Source organism: Silurus aristotelis, assembly GCF_946808225.1.
Source record: "Silurus aristotelis genome assembly, chromosome: 22".
NCBI lineage: Eukaryota > Metazoa > Chordata > Actinopteri > Siluriformes > Siluridae > Silurus > Silurus aristotelis.
In genome coordinates this window covers 3,451,514-3,473,469 of record NC_139595.1, presented here as the reverse complement: position 1 = coordinate 3,473,469, position 21,956 = coordinate 3,451,514, and the positions used below count along the sequence as shown (strand labels likewise).

General features: G+C 39.4%; 1 protein-coding gene across 7 annotated transcripts in view; it reads right to left on the bottom strand.

Annotated features, from left to right (window-relative positions):
* adcyap1r1a (adenylate cyclase activating polypeptide 1a (pituitary) receptor type I) overlaps positions 1 to 21,061 on the bottom strand; it is a 29,923-nt gene extending 8,862 nt beyond the window's left edge. Inside the window, exons 1-7 of one of the 7 annotated variants that reach the window (XM_083525307.1) lie at positions 20,678 to 21,061; positions 14,497 to 14,631; positions 7,020 to 7,119; positions 1,729 to 1,836; positions 1,490 to 1,590; positions 826 to 923; positions 315 to 447 (exon numbers count right to left, since the gene is read on the bottom strand). In XM_083525307.1, the coding sequence (XP_083381433.1) occupies positions 315 to 447; positions 826 to 923; positions 1,490 to 1,590; positions 1,729 to 1,836; positions 7,020 to 7,119; positions 14,497 to 14,559 (603 nt within the window). In that variant the 5' untranslated portion in view covers positions 14,560 to 14,631; positions 20,678 to 21,061. Of the gene's footprint in view, positions 1 to 314; positions 448 to 825; positions 924 to 1,489; positions 1,591 to 1,728; positions 1,837 to 7,019; positions 7,120 to 14,496; positions 14,632 to 20,265; positions 20,495 to 20,677 lie in introns of those variants that run through there. The other 6 variants (XM_083525304.1, XM_083525302.1, XM_083525306.1 and 3 more) reach the window with 6 other exon arrangements.
* Between the last annotated feature and the right edge of the window lie 895 nt (positions 21,062 to 21,956).

Below are 21,956 nucleotides of genomic sequence, written 5' to 3'. Positions count from 1 at the left end.
ACAGATGTAGCTGAGGCTGAAAAAGATCATCTTTCAGCACCCACCATGATGACAGTACTGAAAACCGCATGCTATAGTGGTAGGATTCATATTTATTCCAATTAATTCATATTTTATGTAGGCCACGCCCACTTTGGGTTTAAATTCATATATATATATATATATATATATATATATATATATATATATATATATATATATATATATATATATATATATATATATACACACTATTGACTATATTACTTATAGGAAAGTTATACTCCATCGCTACCACACATTTCTCTTACATGATCGAAGTGACAAGTTCTCACCGTGTGGACGAAACAGTGGTCGCTGTCCTCCTCGGCGTACAGAACCCCGTCTTTGATGAAGACCGAGATGGCTCTCAGCATGAACGACACAAACAGGTTCATGTGGATAAAGTTCCTGGTGCAGTGGAGCTTCCTGTCAGAGCCACATGTAGGGAAAAAAAAAGTCAAGTCTTTCTGAATGACAGCGTCTGCGTTAAGGACTCGCAGAGGCAGAGAGAATAACATCATGTACGTGTAAAGAACTCTCGGCCGGGGTCGCAGCGCATTTCATTGCGTCTCCGGCCGCAGTGAGCAGAATCAAATCAGAATCATGTCGGAACAGAGGGGAGGCTGGAGAAAAATAAATAAATAAATAAATAAATAAATGGGCCGGCTTCCAAATGGCAGCTTCGAAAATGCAATTTCCACTGCAGGAAAATCGAAGCTAAAATGGGATTGAGCCCTGGAGCCATTCTCCCCAGTCCCTGCTATATATAAGATGTGATTAAGGCTTAGCAGAGCTTTTACTGACCTGAACCTGCAGAGGATGACCATGGCGATGGTGAGGGATACCAGAGACGTGCTGTAGCCCACTGTGTACAGAGCTTTCACTGACGGGTAGTACATATCCTGCATTAACAGGAAGCAGCAAAGAGTAGCTTAGAGCCCTCAGTACTGAAATCACTATTCAGACCTCAGACGTAAGTAACATACACAATATGGGCAAATGTATTGGGGCACCTGACTTGTCCAGCCATATGTGGTTTCCTTCTTCAAAATATTTATTACCAAAAAGTCTATACAAGATGCCTTTATTTAATTTGGCACACTATTTAATTTAAGCTCTGCTTTTCGGTCTGTATTTTCATTTATATCTCATTTAGCATTTTAAATCTATCTATCTATCTATCTATCTATCTATCTATCTATCTATCTATCTATCTATCTATCTATCTATCTATCTGTCTGTCTGTCTGTCTGTCTGTCTGTCTGTCTGTCTGTCTGTCTGTCTGTCTGTCTGTCTGTCTGTCTGTCTGTCTGTCTGTCTGTCTGTCTGTCTGTCTGCTAGATGTTAGACAGACAGACAGTTAGAAACAAGTCAACTATCTGAAAGCAAGAAAATGAACGTAACCCGATTCTGAACGTGTGCAACTATAGGAACTTTTTTTTTCATTTTTATTTCAATTAAAACTCACCGGATTAGTGGTGTTCTCCTCAGACAGGCAGGCTTCCACGTAATGAGGGTAAGTCTCAGACCAACCATCCTCTGTACAGTTCCGACTGATCTTCCCAGGACCTGGCAACCAGAAACATAGCCCCAGTACTCACTGCCACACATTTAGTAGTTTAGCACAGTTTTCAATACTGATATATAAAATATATGCCAAAGTATTTAACTTTCCTTCATAAAAAAAAAAAAAAAAAAACGACTCACCTTCCTCAGGACTCATGAACTCAAAGAGCTCGGGGCAGCTGACCACCACGGTCTCGCCCACGCTCGCCGCCTGCCAACACGTTAAGTTATCCCACTCCCAAGCGCAACCTGGGAGAGAACAAAACAACACTGTGGAATTAAATGGCATATGCCTGGCAACCCTTTTAGGGTTGTGCATTGAATTTGAGTTGTTTAGATTTGTGTTGATGTTTGAGAAAATGTGCCACATGACAATACAAGTGAGTTTAGACACATTTTGTAAATTTGTCTGGCGGCATAAAATGAAGGCGTTTTGTTTGAATATGATGCTGCAGAAAATGATTACCTTCATTTCAGAGCATCCTTCACTTTTTCAATGTAATTTGCTTTAACAAATACTTTAAACAGTAAGGTAAAACAGTGAGGAATTGAATGATCTTATGGAATGATCTAGAAATGAGATCATTGTAAATCGCTGTAGATAAGGGAATCTGCCAATTGTCGTAAAATGTAAACACCAATCCGGTTCAATTTAGTTTTATTTGTATAGCGCTTTTGACAATGGACATTGTATTACAGCACAACAATGTATAAGTTTGTTCCTTGTAATTGTAAGTTTGTCCCTAATAAGCAAGAAATTGGCAACTGTTGCAGGTAACACAAGAAAAACTCCCTGAGATGGCATGTGGAAGAGATTAACCAAATTCAAAAGAGAACCCATCCTAATCTCGGTGGTAACGAATCTCGGTGGTCCATTCATTAAAGTTCCATCAGGTGTCCAGTGATAGGTGCTTAAATTCAACCCGTCTTACACCACTCTAGTCAACCGTTATAGTCTAAATCCATCCTCGAATTTTTTGAGCTCCTCAGTAACGTCCTGAAAAATTGTCAGAGTGCAGCAGAGGGTAAAGGTTCTTTGTGGAACTAAATATCGGAGGATTTCATTTTCCAAGACTTGACATTTTTGGTTTAATTTCTCAAGAAAGCCCTCTTTTTTTTTTAATAGTCTATCAACGTACAATATGTGTTGGAAGGTGGTAGCTCAATTGTTAACATGCTGGGCTTCTGATCCGAAGGTCGTGAGGTCAAACACCAGACACCACTAAGCCTCTAAGGTGGTGGCTCAACGGTTAAGACATTTGGCTTTAAATCTGAAGGTCACAGGTTCAAATCCCGCCTCCACTGGGCCTTTGAGCAAGGCCCTGCACCCTCCCCTGCACAGTTGTAAGTCGGATAAGGGTGCCTGCCAAGTGCCGTAAACACCACTTCTGGGTGCTTGAGATCTCTAGATTTTTATCCTGATTTTCCAAGTACCCCATGCAGAACCCAAAATCCAGGTGCTCGAGTTAACCATGATCCAGCCCTTCCTAAGAAGTCAAGGGACTTTTACCATTTGACTAAGTGTCCTTGCCAGATTTGGAGATAAAGCTAAAGGTTGCACATGGACACTAGGTTTTTGGTTCTGCAGCAGTAAAAACCTGAAAAATTGGTGAGCACTTGAGCCGAGGCTCCTTAAGCTCCAACGTGTATGAAAAGGAAAAAAAATCCAATCCATCCACATCACCATCTATCTTCTCTGATGCTGGAATTCAATTCCACTCCTCCGGCTTTGCTTAGCGCCTCCGTGTAGCGCTGCAGGCAGAATTCGCTCATAGAAACTAATCCAGCCGTAACCTCTGCTCTCAAAAGTCGAGAGTTCTGAGCAATTCAGTGTGTTAGAAAGTGCTTTTCCATGCACTCGCTGCATCCTACAGGGCTCTCCTGATCTCCCTCTTTCTTTCCCATTCTTTCTCTCTGAGAACAAAATAACAGCATTAGAGCCTGAACAAGGTGCCAACTCATCAGAGCAGATCATTTCTGATTGAAGACATTTGCTCTAATACCCAATGTAATCATCATCATCATCATCATCATCATCATATAAGCCCAGTCAGATGGTATACTCAGATTTGAGACATAATGTGAAGTTGTCTCCTAAAAGCTGTTAATCCTTTGAAAAGGCAGGAGTGATGAGTCATTCACGAACGATTCGTTCATTTTGAACGAGTCTTTAATGTGACTCAGAGAGTGAATCATTATTCATTATTCACTCGACTTTTCTGGTTCGAGTCGTTCGTTCTTTCAAGATCACATGACCCACATAGATGCTACACAATGCAATAAATCAGGGTTTTTCAAAACCTTGACATTATTGTTGCAATAATTATTAGGGGTCATTTGACAAAAGAACTAAAGACACAGACCAGAAGATATAAGAGGTGAAGCTCCACGTTCTGATTATCACAATTTGTCAAATTTATATTATTGGAACTATAGTCAAAGTTGATGTATGTAGAAGTGTAGAAGTGTCTGGAAATCTGCTTATTAAAAATATAACATTTCAGATTCGTTCATTTTGGTGATTGAGATTTAAAGAACCGAGTCACTAGAATGATCTGAGCTTCACGTCACTACCAGGCAGTCACTTTTTAATTTTTTTTCAATGCCGACTTTAGATGTTTTTCCCCCAAAGCAAACACTTAATAAGAATGTTCCTGATTAATTACCCAAAGCATTTTTTTTCAATCAAGGTGATCGACTCCAGATGCAGGACTTCTTAAACAATCAGTCCAAGAAAAATAGAAGAGGATTAGGTTAAAAATTCAATCCAACTTAATACGGTTTTGCTGTTTGCAAATCGACCGTATCCAAGGCTGCTCTGGGCCCATGCCTGATGATCTACAGTCATAGAAATGAGCCTGGAATTCACGCTTTTCACAGTCCTCTGGTTGTTTCGTTTCTATTTGTGCCTTCATGCTTTGAGGAGATGAACTGGTGGAGCAGATGTAAAGATGGGATTTGTCTGGTTTGTGGAAAACACACTCCTGTTCTGCTCTCTAATCTCTTTTTGCTCGGTCTGGCAGCCTGAACACGGAGCTAATTACATCCTAAAGGGCAAATAAGAGCATTCTGAACTCACAGAGGAAAGGACGAAAGGCGTTCGACAGCGCCGCTGTCCGTCATCACGGAAGGAAAACAGCTGCAACCTGCATTTTTATAGTACATACACTTTCTGCACACACTTCTTAATAATTATAACTTTCTTATGCCCCATTATTACTATTTTTTATTTTTTAAATCTTCTCTTGTCTGTTTGATATTTAATATTTTTTTGCCCGTAGCCTCAAATTGCTGTGTCTGTACATGTGAAACATGAACTTGAAACTTAAAACCTCTATAGTAACAACAGGCAAAAGGGGACTCCTGAGCGAGAGAGAGAGAGAGAGAGAGAGAGAGAGAGAGAGAGAGAGAGAGAGAGAGAGAGAGAGAGAGAGAGAAAGAAAGTCGTAGCTTTATCTCGCAGACATTATACGAGCCTTTGTTAAATACGAAACGTCTCGAATAAACAAACAAACAAACAAACAAACAAACAAATGTAGTGGCAGCACTGGGATTCGAACACATGACCTTCTGATCCAAAGTCCAACATTCCATATTCTTTTTTTTTGCTCTTTGTCTCTTCTATGTTTTTTTTTACTCTGAATGTCCTCTGACTTGGATTTGTTGATCATTTACCGTATCTCCTACGAAAGTAAGTGCACCCCTCACATTTCAGCAATACATGACATGTATAAGTGGAATAAAACACTGCTAGCAAAAGATTCAGGTTGAGCTGCAAACACCCACTTTATTTATTTATATATCACATCAAAGTGTTTTGCTCTTATACGTTTAGGACAATGTTGGGACAATTCAACCTTTTTTTTTTTCTAGAGAATTCTGCTTAACACTGATACAGAGTATACACACACACACACACACACACACACACACACACACACACACACACACACACACATTCCTTTAGCGTGCCATGCGTTTAAAACATTATCAGTCTTATTACAGATTACACTGATCCACTGTTGAGTTAAAATCAAATCGATGAAGCTTTTATTCCTCACGTATGAGTAAAAAAAAAGCGACACATCTGTTCTTTGGAATTTTGTATCAGTACTTTTAGGAATTTCGTTCTCCTATTTGCATAAAACAGCAAGATGAGCCTGACGAAACCTGGAATCATCCACACATTTTTCAGGACACTCGAGCCCAAATTTAGACGCTTGTGCTGACTCACGTCACCACAGCAGGACAGCAGGACGTGTGTGCAGTGTGTGTAGTGTGTGTAGTGTGTCATACAGCGCACTTAGAAGCTCTGGTTATGATTTCTCATCACTGTGACTCTATCCTGGTCTTCATAATGGAGCGTTAGTCTGTTCTGCTCTGGTTTTAATGAAACAGCTGGAGCTCCACACTGTCTGCTCTCTCTCTCTCTCTCTCTCTCTCTCTCTCTCTCTCTCGTCTCCACTGCTTCTCCAGCTAACGTGGCTGTTTTTTTGTTTTAAATGAAAGCTTTCCTTGCTACAAAATGGCCGTCTGTTTTCATCTGAGCTGATAAAGAAATAAAAAAATAAATCAAACTTCTGATCTGATACGCATCTTTCTAAAATACGCAAACATCTGCACAAGTCATTTGTTTATCCATTGACCAGACATCACATTATGACCACCTGCCTAATATTGTGCTGGTCCTCTTTTGCTGCCTAAACAGTCCTGACCTGTTGATCAACAACAGCACGAACTTCTTCAGCAGTTTGAGCTACAGGAGCCCGTCTGTTGGATCGGAAACACACAGACCAGCCTTCGCTCCTCACGTGCATCAAAGAGCCTCAGCCGCCCACGACCCTGTCGCCGAATCACCACCGTTCCTTCTTTGGAGCACTTTTGATAGACACTGACCACTGCAGACCAGGAAAATCCCACAAGAGCTGCAGTTTTGGAGATGCTGGACCATACTTTTGCTTCATTTCTTAACATTTATATATTTAAAACCTTCTTTAAAAATCTTGCGAAAGTAAACGCTCCCATCCAGTCGTGCTTTTGTCCCCAAGCATAAAAAGTGTCCACTGACTAAATGGTAGGAGAACAAGTTGTTTTCCATCATACAATCTATTCTTTTTTGCTCTAAACATTCCAATTTATCTGGCGCTGCCTCGAGGGCGTTGAGGCTCTGAGTCAGACTTCTGCTGATCTCTCACTTTGTCCTCCTCTTGCTCTGTGAGTGCGAGAGTTCCAGCTGGCTTTCACTTCTCTTTTTCCCCATCACTGTTACACTCTCTCCTGCCAAGTGTCACACTTCCTGTTTACCGCTGATACGTTGAACATTTAGAAAGAACATGCACGTGTGACGTCTCATTTAGCCAAACTGGACGAGACATAAGCATAACACCGTATGACAGATTAAAGAAAACATCCTCAAGTTGAACAAAACATACCGAACTCCTGGTCCTGCGTCGGGTCGTGAAGCGCGATCCTCTCCATGCATCGTTCCTGCTCTCGCTTGATGACGCAGTTGGAGATTATAGATTGTATGGGCTATGCACACACACACACACACACACACACACACACACACACACACACACACACACACACACACACACACACACATGGAGAGAAAAAACACAGAGTAAGCCTGGCAGCATGTCATGTCACGGTGCCTGCAGAGACGCACTGCTAAGTAGGTGTTTTCAAGGGCATGATGGCAATAAAAAATCTTGCAGTCTTCTGGCATGAACACACTCCATCACTCAGCCCTGTATTCCAGAACATCAGAGAATCTGCATCAGCATAGTTTCTAGGCAGAGGCAAACTAGGTGGTCGTTAGTGTGCAGCCAGCTAGGGGGAGTTTAATATATAGTACATTAAGTTTAATATATAGTACATGTTTACATACTTGATTCTTGCAATGGTGGTGGGGTTTGTGCGGGATGGGGCGGGATTGGGCAGGATTGGCAGGATGAGGCAGAATGGGACAAGATGAGGCAGAATGGGGCGGGATTGGGCAGGATTGGCAGGATGGAGCAGGATGAGGCAGGATGGGGCAGGATGGGGCGGGATTGTTCTGCAATGAGTTTTTGATCTTGTGATGTACACTGTAAGAAGAGGACATGTGTGGGATTCCCAGTTCCTGTCACTCTCTTGTTACCAGAGGTTGGAAAGTAATGAATTACATTTACTCACATTAATGTAATTGAGTAGTTTTTTGTTTGTTTTTTTTGTGCACTTTTGCTTTTGAAAGTATTTTTTTAAATCTGCAATTTTACTTTTACTTACATATGTTTTGTTAGAAGTATTGTACTTAACTACATTTCAAATCATAGCCTTTACTGAGTACAAAATAAATAAATAATAATAATGCAAGCGTGGAAAAAAAAAACACTGCACTGACTGATTGAACAAACACATTAAACTCACAAGAAATTAAAACAAATAGCAACAGACAAGACAGATGCAGAAGTTTTTCATCAAAGTCACAGAACTTTAACTTAAGTAAAAAAAACCTAGTGGTCCATTTGCGAAGCCACAATGTTGAATGAAGCCACTGATGGATTCTTAGCTGATGGTTGATCAGATATTATACATCCGATTTCCCACAAACCCAAATAACTCACAAAATAAGATAGCAAGGGACTATTAACAAATTGTTACATTATATATTTTACATTTTGAGAAAAAACAATATATTTAAACAAACGTGAGTGGGGGAGTGGTAGCTCAGTGGTTAAGGTGCTGGGTTACTAATCAGAAGTTCGGGGGTTCAACCCCTGGTATCGCCAAGCTCGCCACTCTTGGGCCCTTGAGCAAGGCCCTTAACCATCTGTGCTCCAGGGTTGCCATATCATGGCTGATCCTGCGTTCTGACCCCAGTTCCCAAACAAGCTGGGATATGCGAAGAACAAATTTCACTGTGCTCTAATGTATGTGACAAATAAAGACTATTCTATATATATTATTTTATTTTTAAAACAACATACAAATGAATGCAACATACATAGACCAGGCATAAGCAGGACTTTTCTGGGTTTTTATTGAAGTTATTTTTTAGGTTTTTTTAATGTCTATTTTTGCACCTCCTTGCTTCAAAACTATAACAAAAAAATTATTGATAATATTGATTGATTTTTTAGAAAAAAAATAGACATTATGCTTTCTGAATGAAAAAATTACAAATAATTTTTTAATTCTTTCTTTCTGCACTCAATCCCCTCACAGCTTCAGAATTCCGGTTCGGCTCTGAGCTCAGGGTCTGTACAGTATTTCCTCTCTTCTCCTCATGTTCACAATATTCTCAGTATTCACATATTCTCCTCCACCTCCCAACAACAGATGGATATATGGACTGGCTACATTAAAAGGGGTGAAATCACACAGACATGAAAGGAACACAGGGACCCTGGAGCTGTGAGACTGAAAAGAAAACACATTTCCCATCAAAGATGTGCTGAAAGATTTATTTTTTTCTGATTTCACAGAACATTTTGTACCGAACATTTCTCATGTGATAAACGGACACCTGTTGGGTCGAACTGTGTACATTCTAGGAAAGCAAAGTGTGACTATTGCCCATAACAAATTAATTAATTAATGTAAAAATTATAATAAATAAATATATACAGTATCTCACAAAAGTAAAACACCCCACACATTTCAGCAACCATCTTCTCAAGGAACAATACTATAAAAATTTAACTTGGATATCTTTTAGATTAGTCAATGTGCAGCTCGTATAGCAGTACAGATTTATTATCAAAATAACTGCCAACAAAAGTGAGTACACTCTAAGTGATAACAGCTGTACATCGCTTTTACCGTGCGAAGTCTCATGTCCTATGCATCATCTTCATGTTTTTATCTGCTTGACAGGACGATACAAATTTGTGTATCTTGTATTCGAGCAGTTAAAATTTGGTGCTTCGGTTACAATTCTCTCATACTGACCACTGGATGTTCTACATGGCACCTAATAGTAAAGACACTATGAGGATTTGAGAATACAATTCTTTGCTCTCCACAAAGATGCCGAGGCTTTAAGAAGATCCGTACCACCCTGAAACTGAGTTACAGTACAGTGGTCAGGGTCATACAGAGGTTTTCCAAGATTGGTTCCACTCGGAACAGGCCTCGCAGGAGTCCATCAAATAATCTTAGACTTATCAGGTGCAGAAGCTGCTTCAAAAAACAGAAGCATGAGTGCTGCAGCATTGCTTTAAAGGTTGCAGAAGCAGAAAGTCCACTTGTCAGTGCTCAGACCGTTTGCTGCACACTGCAACAAGTCGGCTTGCAGGCCATCATCCCAGAAGAAAGCCTCTTCTGAAGCTGGTTCACAAGAAAGCCCACAAACAGTTTGCTGAAGACGACATGAGCATGAATTACTAGAACCATGTCCTGTGGTCTGATAAGACTAAGATAAATTTGTTTGGCTTAGATGGTGTCCAGCATGTGTGGGAACGCCCTGGTGAGGATTACCAAGAAAATTGTGTCTTGCCTACAGTCAAGCATGGTGGTGGTAGCATGATGGTCTGGGGCTGCAAGAGTGCTGCTGAGACTAGGAAGCTGTGGTTCATTAAGGGAAACATGCATTCTAGTGCAAAACATTAGGCCCTCCTTTCAGAAACAGGGCCGAACGGCAGTTTTCCAACATGAAACAAACTTGCGTTCCACCAATGAATACGTTCCTGAGGGAACCCAAATGTTTCGCATGCAAAAAACGATTGCATTTGGTACTGAAAAAATTTCGGTACGAATACATGTACCGTTACATCCCTAATATATTTATATAATAATAATATATATATTATATAAATTACATATATAATAATATTTAATATAAATATATTACCCATGACCCTATTCACCAACGTGAATAAAAAAAGATATCTTCAATTTTTTATGAACTAAAGAATTAGCTGTATTGTTATTTACGTCAATAAAGGGTCATCAGTTGGATCGTAAGAGTGTGTATATGTGTGTATGTGTGTGTTATTGTGTGTCTGTTGGGGGAAGGAAGAGTCATTGACCCATTGCATTGAACAGAAAAAGGATAATACTCACACACATGAACAGTTACATGCTCATGCATCCGTGCCCTCGAGATTTAACACATTACATTACATGCATAAACACACTCACGTGCCCCGATCTGCTAGCGTTCCGTCTCTTCTCCTCTCCCCGAATCTACTCTAACTTCATTTCCCCCGTCTGTCGTTCCCAAACCGATCTTAATATAAGATCAGCACTTCATTTGATAAACACAGGACACTCGGGTGTTCCAACAAAACAAGCCTGCATCATGACAAATGTCTACAGCAGATGCTAAATGAAATGAAAAACCTGCTTTGGATTCATACCGTGGGCGTACGCAGCACCATGGTGGGGGTTGTGAGTTAAATCCCACATCCCTCGGAGAAAAGGCTAAACTTTATTTCTGTGTTTGGATCAATAAATACATAGATTATATGACATTGTGGATCAAAGTGTTTGGCAACAAAGTACCCACCTTTACACGCTAATCTCAAAAATCATACGCTATATAATGAAGAGAGGGCTTTAATAAAGCGGCAGTAAGCAATATTAGTATTTCTTGCTAGCTTTCAGAACCAATAGTAGCTTCTTTCGCCTTCTGCTTTAAATCCTGTTTTCAAAGATGTGCATTCTGAGATTGCGTAAGCTATGTTAAAAAAAGAGAGGGCTAAGTAAAGTGGCGGTTAGCATTGTTGCTACTTCTGGTTAGTTTTTACAAATAATTCCAGCTTTTGCTGCAAATCATGTTTTCCAAGACTCGTTGAGTGAACTATGTTAAAGGTTTGGTAAGCAAAGTTTCTATTTCTTGTTAGCTACTACCAACATCACATTGCGTCATAAGTCCCGTCTCCAGAAACATATATATTGTGAGATTGACTAAACCATGTAAAAGCAGTGGTAAAACTCTTAGAGTCTGTGATTGAGTGAACTATATTAAAGCAAAGAGAGCTGTGTTAATAAAGCGGGAAGCAATGTTAACACTTCTTGCTAGCTTTTACAACAAGTAGTAGCTTACACCTCCTGCTGTCTAAAATTTGCATATTGAGTTAAAATAAGTTACGTTTAAGGTGCAGTAAGCAATGTTAGCTTCCACCACCTTCATAAATCTCTTCTTCAAATACATACATATTGTACGATTGAGTTAACTATGTTACAGCAAACCGAGGGATTGTAACATCTCACAGGAGTGGAAGCTGATGCCTTTTTGTAGCCTGTCCACCTTATGGTTTAACATGTGTACTAGTAAACAGTTTGGACACACCTTCTCCTTCAGTGTTTTTTCCTCATTTTTAAGAGTTATTTGTCCAAGAATAAGAGTAATGTAGTGCTGCATCAGATGCCCTGGCCTGGCCTCCACAATCACCCAATCTCAATCCAATTGCGATGATTTTAGAGTGAAGGAAAAGCAGCCAACAAGTATTTAACACTTCTGGGACCTCCAATATTGTTGGAAAACCATTCCAGGTGAATCTGATAGGAGAATTCCAAGAGACCTGACTTGAAAGAAAAATAGAGCTTTGGACATTCGAAAATATAAAACATATACTAGGTTTTTGCTTACTACATAAATCTATACGTTTGTTTATAGTTCAGATGTATTTAGTATTAATGCAGAATGTTGTAAATAAAACCAATCAAGCAAAACCACTGAAGATAAAGCCGTGTCCAAACGTTCGACTAAAACTGTATATAAAAGAAAAAGTGAAACTTGGAGTCTTTTGGAAGAAGCATGAGCAGTGTTGATCAACTGCGAACCCACTCCGATCGCTCTGGCTGCCTGTTCTTTTCCCAAGCACCAAACTCCACAAGCGTAGTGACAATGTGAGAACGCACGCTTCACACTTTTTACCGTGTGTTATTAACACCGATGGCAGACAACGCAAATTAGTAGCAAATGCTTCATTAACCCTGGTATTTTTCTTCAGCTCAAAATGACACACTTTATACTGTTAATAAAGACTAGACCAGTGATTAACTGCAGAATACATCCCATAATGATCGAAGTGTGTCTGACTCATTACTGAGCTTGGAAAAAAAACACTATTACCAATCTTAGAGACAGAATTCAATTGGCTCTGACAAATCAATGTTGGCAATTCTGGCAAAATTTTGACGGATGTCTGGAAACATCACTGATTAATCAAAGGGTAAGAAGGGAACTGGAAAAAAACTATTTCTAGCTTACCCTTTGGTAAAATCAGGATTTTTCCAGGAAGTAACTAGTCCTGGAAATGTCTCGGTTTCACCAAAGGTAAGCTAAGAATTGTTTATTTCCAGTTCCCAGCTTACCCCCTTGGTGAAGCCGGGAAGTTTACAGGAAGCAGCTTGTGAGTTTATCTAGCATTCATTGAAGGAGCCTCCAGTGTTAGATACTGGTTACTTGTTGTTACTTGTTGATACTTCCCAGTAGATTAAAGATGTATCTCTTAAGCAATTTTTGCACCACTACAAGGTGGTTTCGCACTGGATCTCCCCAATGTCAAAATGGCAACCTTTAAACTCAATCTTTTGGAAGAGGGTGAAGTCCGCAGGAGACAAAATCTGGAGAGTAGGGTGGATGCGGAAGTAAGTTCATGTGGATTGTTCTCCGACGATCATCATGCACAAGTTTTCGGAGGTTGAGATCAAAGGTCTTGCTGATCTCTCGTCTTCCAGTGATGTTCTTCCGCTCTTGAAGCGTGCATGCCACTCAAAAACGCTTCAAGGATCCCAACCCATCTAGAGATGTACCAGGCCCAGCTGGATCCCACTTCATAAAGATTTTAGACAACAAACAACCTCTTAATCAATACTTAAAATAACATTCTGCACATGCTGTTTCTCCATCATTGAACATTTCAATTCTCTAGCATGGAGGAGTTGGTGTTGAATCTTAAATGATCTCAGATGTTGAGCTAATTTATTGCTCAGAAGCTCCTGGTTCTACAACTACAAAAAGTAACAAGACTGAAGGATATTACTCATAATCACTCAGCTGCTCATAATATTTCTCACTCTCTGGTGTTTGTAATATTTTTATGGATTACAATGACACTTGGTGTAACCCAAATGAGGACAGGTTTCCTTTTTTGGTTTGGTTCCTCTCAAGGGTTCTTCCTCATAACATCTAAGGGAGTTTTTCATTGCCACAGTCACCCCCAAGCTGCTCATCGGGGAAAAATACACATAATTCACTTAGATTTCTATTTTTGTACTAGAATTCTTACATTATGTCAAGTTGCTTTGAGACAATGTCCATTGTGAAAAGCGTTATAGAAATAAACTTTAACTTATTGAATACTCAGGTATAAATATGGTGATAATCCAAAGCAAGGTGTTGCGTTACACTATTTTACAACACGAACCAGAAGGCAAAGAACCGCAGGAGCCTCTTCCTATTTCAGAAGGACGTTGAGGCTCCAACTTTGCTATGGTGACACTGGATGGACAGGATCTCCACAGATGGGCTGAGAAGTTCCAGTCAGCACGGCCATCTGCAGTGTGTGAGGAGACACTTTATTTCCTGAGTGCTAGCAATCATACAATAATACAATAATCGCTCATGTTGTGCATCCACACGTAAGCTGTTCCTGGTCTGCAGTGGTCAGTATCTATTAAAAGTGGTCAAAAGGAGGAACAGTGGTAAACAGGAGGCAGGGTCATGGGTGGCCGAGGCTCATTGATGCATGCAGGGAGCAAAGGCTGGTCCATGTGTTAGGATCCAACAGACAAAATCACTGAAGAAGTTCATGCTGTTAATGCTCGATGGGTCAGAACAGTTTTGGCAGCAACAAGGGAACCAACACAATATTAGGCAGATGTTCATAATGTTATGCCTGATCGGTGTGTACCAAAACTCTGACTCCAAAGTGCAGAATGTGTGTGTGTGTGTGTGGTGTGTGTCCTCACCAAAGACATACAAAGAAGGAGGAGGAGGAACAGGGGGAGGAAGAAGGCCTCAGGTCCCTTCATTCTGTCTGCTGTTGTCTGGAGTGATGAATGCAGCCTCCACAGAGCCTCAGTGACTCCTCAGTCTAGAATCACCTGAGAAAATAAAAGAAGAAAGAAAATAATTTGCTTAGTTTTTATATCAGAGATTTGCAAAAGAGTAAGACCTTGTTTAAAGCGACGCCAACTCCGAGGTTTAAAGTTCTCACCCACCGAACGCAGGACTGTGGCACAAAGTCTATCCATCTCTCTATCTCCATCTTTCTTTGTTTTGATTTTTGCTGCCTACAAGTATCTCACAAAAGTAAGTACACCCCTCACATTTCAACATCCATTTTAGTGTATCTTCTCAAGGGACAATTGTATGGAAATTAAACTTGGATTATATTTTAGTCGATGTGCAGCAGTACAGATTTACTGTCCTCTGAAAAAATAACTCAACATACAGCCATTATTTTTGTTTAAATAACTGCCAACAAAAGTGAGTACACCCTAAGTGATAACAGCTGTACGTGGTGTAACCATGCAAAGCCACATGTCCTATTTATTATGTTCATGTTCTTGTCTGCTTGACAATACTATGCAAAGAGAGCGAGACAGAAAGAGAGAAATAGACAGAAAGAGAGACTTTTTGACACTCTTTCTGTCCCAGTTGCATTGACGCTTTGGTAAGTCAGCAGTTTCCTCAGAGCATCTGTCACTCAAACTGCAGACGAGCTTTTTATGGAAACAGCCGTGCACTGCGGTTCTGATAACAATCTAAATGAGGAGCAACAGGATGGATATTATATAAACCGAGCTCTTAATGCAACCCTCATGCAACCCTCTGCATCAGTTCAGGAGCCAACTGATGGAAATAATAAGTACATCTACTAGATGTTTCTATCAGAGGTGCAAAGAGTACCTGAAAATCCTACTTGAGTAAAAGTATAAATACTGTAGCTTAATGCAAAACTTTCTCCATTACAGCACAAAAAAACGTTTTGGTATCTGATTATCAAAGTATCAGAGTAACAAAGTTCAAACAAGTCGTATTAGGGCAATACGGGATCGTCATTAAACAAATACAATGGTAGTATCATGTCACAAAGTAGAAGAACATCAGTATTCAATGGACAAATAAAATGAACGTAAATAATTTTAGATAAAGTAAAAAAGTAAATATTCAGAGCTGTGATTTGATGCACCTCTCAATCTGCCAATTTGTTATTCAACCACTCATTCAACATTACAAAATGACCTCAACATTACATTCCCAACGTTTTTGGAATTTGTTTGAGCTCTTTTTGGACTGGAAATGAGGCCAGTGGTGCTGAAAGTCGCACACAGGCAAGTAGGAGTGTTGAGCCTTAATGACTTCTTCAACCGAGGTGCAAAAGGTAATTGGTATCGCTCATTGTCAATTAAAATAGAGTCGAGTAAAAAAACATTCATATATTGAATCAAAATGTAGTTGGGTAGAGACTAAAAGTTGTTCAAACTAGAAAGCAGCCAAAAAATGACCTAAGTACAGTAAGAAAGTACTCAAATACTTGACACCACTGGTTTCTAAGACATGAACTCATTGAAGAGGTGGGATATATTGGGCAGAAAGTGAAGTTATTGTGTTGGAAGAAGGAAAATTGGCAAAAAAAATAACAAGATTTTAATAAGACCTCAGTTGTGACAGACAATTGCAGAGGAGGAAAGAGTGCAAAATCATTTTACTCGAGTAAAAGTATTGGTACTTCAACGAAATAAAAAAAAAGTAGTTTCTGAGGTGCGATTATCTTTCTATTTTATTATTTTTATTTTATTAATTTTTTTCACTCAGTAACAGATATAATTTAAAATGTAGTTAAATGCAATACTTCGAACAAAACATACTTATGTAAAAGTGAAATTGCTGATTTAAAAAAATTTTTAAAAATTAGAAGTACACACAAAAAAATGACTCAATTACAGTAACACAAGTAAATTTTTTTCCAAAATTTCCGAAGCATTTCCAAAATTGCAGGTCTTGTATGGTATGAGGAGCCAGAGTCTTTGCCTTAATAACCAGAAACATTCAGTAGAATTACTGTCACACTCTTTAAACTTTACGGCTACCAAATAAAATGGCTACCAAACGACTCAAATGGACATGTTGGCGTTTTTGTTCCTGGACATTTCAAAACCTTTTCCTTGTTGGTTTTACAATCCTGTTTACTGCCCTGTCTGTTTCTGAGCTCAGCAAGAAGCACTTGATCTTTAATCGTTCATATTTGTGGCTCCTCTGATTACCCTAAGCGCCTCCTCTGCATGCACCTTCTCAAACCATTTAACACAATGTTCCAGTCTGACTCACAAATGTCACGTCATTCCAAAATTGGCCTGCCACTCTGCCCGCCAAGCCCACCACACATTTCAACCATGTCTGTGTGTCATCAACTGCACTTACTCACCTCAAACCCACTTACACATTTTTTATATATATATCTTTCTTTTTTCCTATGTGCTTTTCTTTGTAACAAACATCTCAGGATTGGTGTCCTGGTGTTGCTGAAGCTCGCACGGTTTTTCCCGAAGCGATCCATTTTATTTTCCAAAGCCTCGTACGATGCATTGACAGGAAAATAATTAAGTTAATCGGTACAACTCTTTAGTCGCGCAAACGACTAATTACAGTTAAAATGCGAGTCCTGAAATAGAGCCAGCCGGCCTCCAGCAGCTGCTTCAGCAACATGAGCTCATGAGTGAAATTCAAGAAATATCAAGAAGCATGTTGGGTAAAAAGAAAAAAATGCATGTAATTGTTCGAATATGAAAAAAAAAATAAACAGATGACATCACTATTACTTGATAAGATTAATGATGTATGATGTATTTGATCACTTTGCCAACTAAACACTTTGTTCTTTCAAAAACTTTCCAAAATGGTGATGTATAAGATGCCGTTCTGGAGCTTATAAACGAATTCAAGCTTCATTTGTCTTTCCCGAAGTTCTTCTTTCTACTCGTTCACTCTTTCTGAACTTTGTTTCTGACCATGACCTCATTGCAATGTTCCTCTGAACTTCTGTGCCACAAAACAGATGGCAGAGGTGTAATGACAACGCTGTCATGGAGTCCAAAGCGAATTCTACACTGCTGTGCAGTAAACTAGAGGCTGACTTTATTGTATACTGTAAATGGGACAGTCCTTTTTTCCTTTATTTATCCATACAATTGGTGGTTTATTTGTTCATCCTCTCTTCATAAAATATTTCATCTGTTTACCAATTCAATCAATTCATTTATTCATCACAAACATATTTATCTGTGTGGTTTCATTTATTCATACATACATACACACATACATACATACATACATACATACATACATACATACATACATACATACATACATACATACATACATACATACACACACAATTTACTAATTACTTTGTTTGTCCATCCATCCATCTATTCATCCATCCAACATCCAGCCAGCCATCCAGCCAGCCATCCATCCATCCATCCATCCATCCATCCATCCATCCATCCATCCATCCATCCATCTATCCATCCATCCATCCATGCATCCATCCATCCATTCATCCGTCCATCCGTCCATCCATCCATCCATTCATTTGTCCATCCAGTTATTCAATTCATCTGACAATTAATACATAATGTATTACTGATTATTAATATATATATATTAATTATTATTATTAATAAATATATATGACAGTTCAACTCATTTATTATTCCATTAATCCATCCAACAATTCACAGTTTTTGTTCTTTGTACATTTTTACAGTCATTCATTCATTCATCCATCCATCCATCCATCCATCCATCCATCCATCCATCCATCCATCCATCCATCCATCCAACATTTCATTGATTCATTTGCTTATTCTTATATCCTTTTCAGTAATTCATTGATTAATTTACAAATTCATATATTCATTTTATTTTTATTTTTTTATTAAAACATTCCTTCATTCATCCAGTGGCCTGTCCTTCTTTTTAACTATCTATTCATTCCTTCACTCTTTCATCTTTCCATTCCTTCCAAGATACAGTCATTCACACATCCTTCACGCATTCCATTTGTGCATTCCTTAATAGATGAATCTCTGTTCTTCTTCACCCAGCCATCATCAATTATTTTAATTATTTAGCTTTTTGCTCTGTCTCTTAATTATGTTTTTTTATTCGTTTATTAATTCACTCATTAAATTATTTGTTGGTGAATCATTGATCCACCCAATGACTGATACCTTCAACAATTCATTTTCTCATTAAATTATGCATCCTTTCAGTCCTTCATCCATCTATTAATCCATTAAGTGAATAATTTACTCATGCATCCTTGCATTCCTTCATGCATTATCTATCCTTCCTTTCACCCATTCATTCACAAATATTCTCAATGATTTATTCAATAATTAATTATTTCAATCATCTTTACGCTCATTCATGCTTTCAATCATTCGTTCATTTGTGTATTCACCCACCTTGTGTATTCATCCATCCTGCCATCCAATTATCTATTCAACAATTCAGTAACACATCCCTCCATTCCTTTATAGATTCTTATTCAACCTCTTATTCATTTACCCAATCACTGATTCAATTCCTTACCCATTCACTTAATCACTCAATTCAATCTCTCCCTCCATCCCTCCCTCTCTGCCTCATTCAATCTCTTATTTATTCGCACACTCATTTAATCTTTCACTTATTCACTCACTCGTTCTATCCCTCACGTGTTCACTATTTCAATCACTCATTCCATCCTTCACTCATGCAATGTTGCATTTATTCACTCACTCACTCACTCACTCACTCACTCACTCACTCACTCACTCACTCACTCACTCACTCATTTACTCACTCACTCACTCACTCACTCACTCACTCACTCACTCACTCACTCACTCATTCTACCCCTCAATCATTCAATCCCTCCCTCAATTATTCAACCCTCATTTGTTTACTCAATCACTCACTCACAGCAGCCCAGGTTATGATTTGCCATGACTGCAGCTGCTGTTTTACACTCGTGCAAGGCAGCTTTATTGGGGGCAAAAACACAAATTCCAAAAAATCTGCCTCTTCATTTTCCACCACCTCCTCCCATATCACCAGAACACACACACACACACACACACACACACACACACACACACACATGCACACACACCATAAATTTCTTTTATGTAGTGGGGAGAAATTGTGTAGACGTGTCACCTTTCTGCACGAGTCTCGTCTAAGAAGCAAAAAAAAAAACTAACTCTGAAAGTTTGTATTCAAATCAATGTATAAATCAGCAAAGGATCGAGGAGAATTGAGGCGGAATGAGAAGAAATGAGGAGGATTAAGGAGAAATGAGTAGGAATGAGGAGGATTTTGAATGGTAGCTGCTATATTATGAGCCTTGTGTGGTGACTCACTGTTGCATCAATGTGCCATTGCAGTGTCTAGACAGGAACTATAGTTGAGCTACTGAAGATGAAGATGAAAAATGATGATGATGATGATGATGATGACGGAGACACCATATGATGGAATATATGCCTTGTTGTTAGTTGATGTCTTTTCAACCCAGGCTTTCACGAGGTTTTCAAAGGCTCCATTTCTACATCGAAATTCCTTTTTCTTTTTTTATAAAAAGCAACTTCCTTTTTTTAAACCGATAAAAAGCAGAAATTGCGCATGCACGCGCAAAAGACAAGTAGGCTGCACGTGCATTGCATTTTTTTCTTCTTCCTCACCCCGTTCACACACTGAGTGTGCGTTATAGTGTGCAGACCTTCTTGATTCCTCTATAAGGTGGGATGGGAGTAACGGTAGCACTGCAGCTCGCGCGTCTCTGCATCAGTCCTTGTGCGCATGCATCTGTCCGCTTTATCGTACACATCTCACAATTCTGCACACGCCGAAAAAAACCTCCCAAATAAATAAAATGCATGATGAATAAAACTGCGTCGCTGCATCGTGAGCCAATCATCTGGTTCTCCAAACGCTCCACATGCACCGTGCCATGCAATGCACCGCTCGCGCCCTTGCGCTTCATCGCTACGGAACACGCTCGAGCCGAATTTCTTATCCAGGCATCTCGGTGACACTGGTGCGTGAATGAATGAATGATGTTTCTTCAAAAAGACTACTCGAGGTTCTACTCACCATAATCTCGTGCTTCTGCTGGGACGCCTGCGATCCCTCTTTTCGCTTTGGGGTCTGATTGTGGTACCCGAGAGAACGCGCGATTCATGCGTGCGGTTTGCGCGCACACACACGAACACACACAGTCGCGCACACACACACACACACACACACACACACTAGCACACGTACGCATGCACGCGCGCGCGCACAGGCACTGCGGGGCAAGAGCTAGGTATAAAGCATGCTGTTTGCCTTCTAGTTTCCTCTAAAGCATAGGTCTTTTTTTATATGCCATGCGTCCTGAAATTTATATATTTGAACCAGTCCACTAAAAAAGAAAAAAAAGGAGATCCTCTCTGTGAGACAGTATCCGACATCGCAGTGTTCATCAGACAAATACCCGGATGCTACAAATCCCAAATCACTGGACAATAAAAAAAAAAGTGCATTTTAAAAGTTCTGGCATGTATAAGTGCATTAAAAAAACGCACCCAGATTCCATAGATGATCAATGCACCATATGGACAAAAGCCATACGTGGTTCTTCTCTAAACTGTTCCCACAATGCACCTGTGCACAAATCCATCTCCAAGAAGATATGATTTGAATGGGTTGGAAGTGAGATCTTCCTCTATATAAGTCTGACCTCAACCTTATTAAACAATGAGTGTGAGGCTCCCGGATCTTGTCATCTCACCTACATCAGTACCTGACTTTACTAACACCCTTGTGGCTGAAAGAACCTTCTCAAACATACTCCAGATCCAAATCTAGTGAAACATCTTCCCATTTAGGTGAAGGTTACTATAACAGCAAAATGGGAACTGAATATGTGGTGGAATGTTCAAATATAAACACCAATCTTATTGTTTCAGGTTTTCAGGTAGGGGTCCACGAACTTTTTTTTATATATAGTGTATTATGGGGACACCATATAAATCAACTGTGCATGAATTTATGTTGATTCATTCTCAGGTGCCCATAGGGCAGTAAAAAAATGTGTAATGTATTTTATTATTACAGGGTTTTTGCAGGGTCTTAAAAAGTCTAAAATGTGCTCTTCTAGGTCTTCAATCGGTTGAAACAGGTCTTAATTTTTGAAGTTCTTTCTTTCGTTAGTCCAAATATAATCAGCTGTATTATGACTGCAAATGAGCAGCAGCCAATCAGCTTTTCTGGTTTTGGCACAAATCTCTCTCGGATTGTACCACAGACGTGAAAAGGATTTTTTTATTTCAAGTTTAATGATACTTGGTCTAAAAACTAAATTTAGACTAATTTGGGGCGGGTTTAAGGC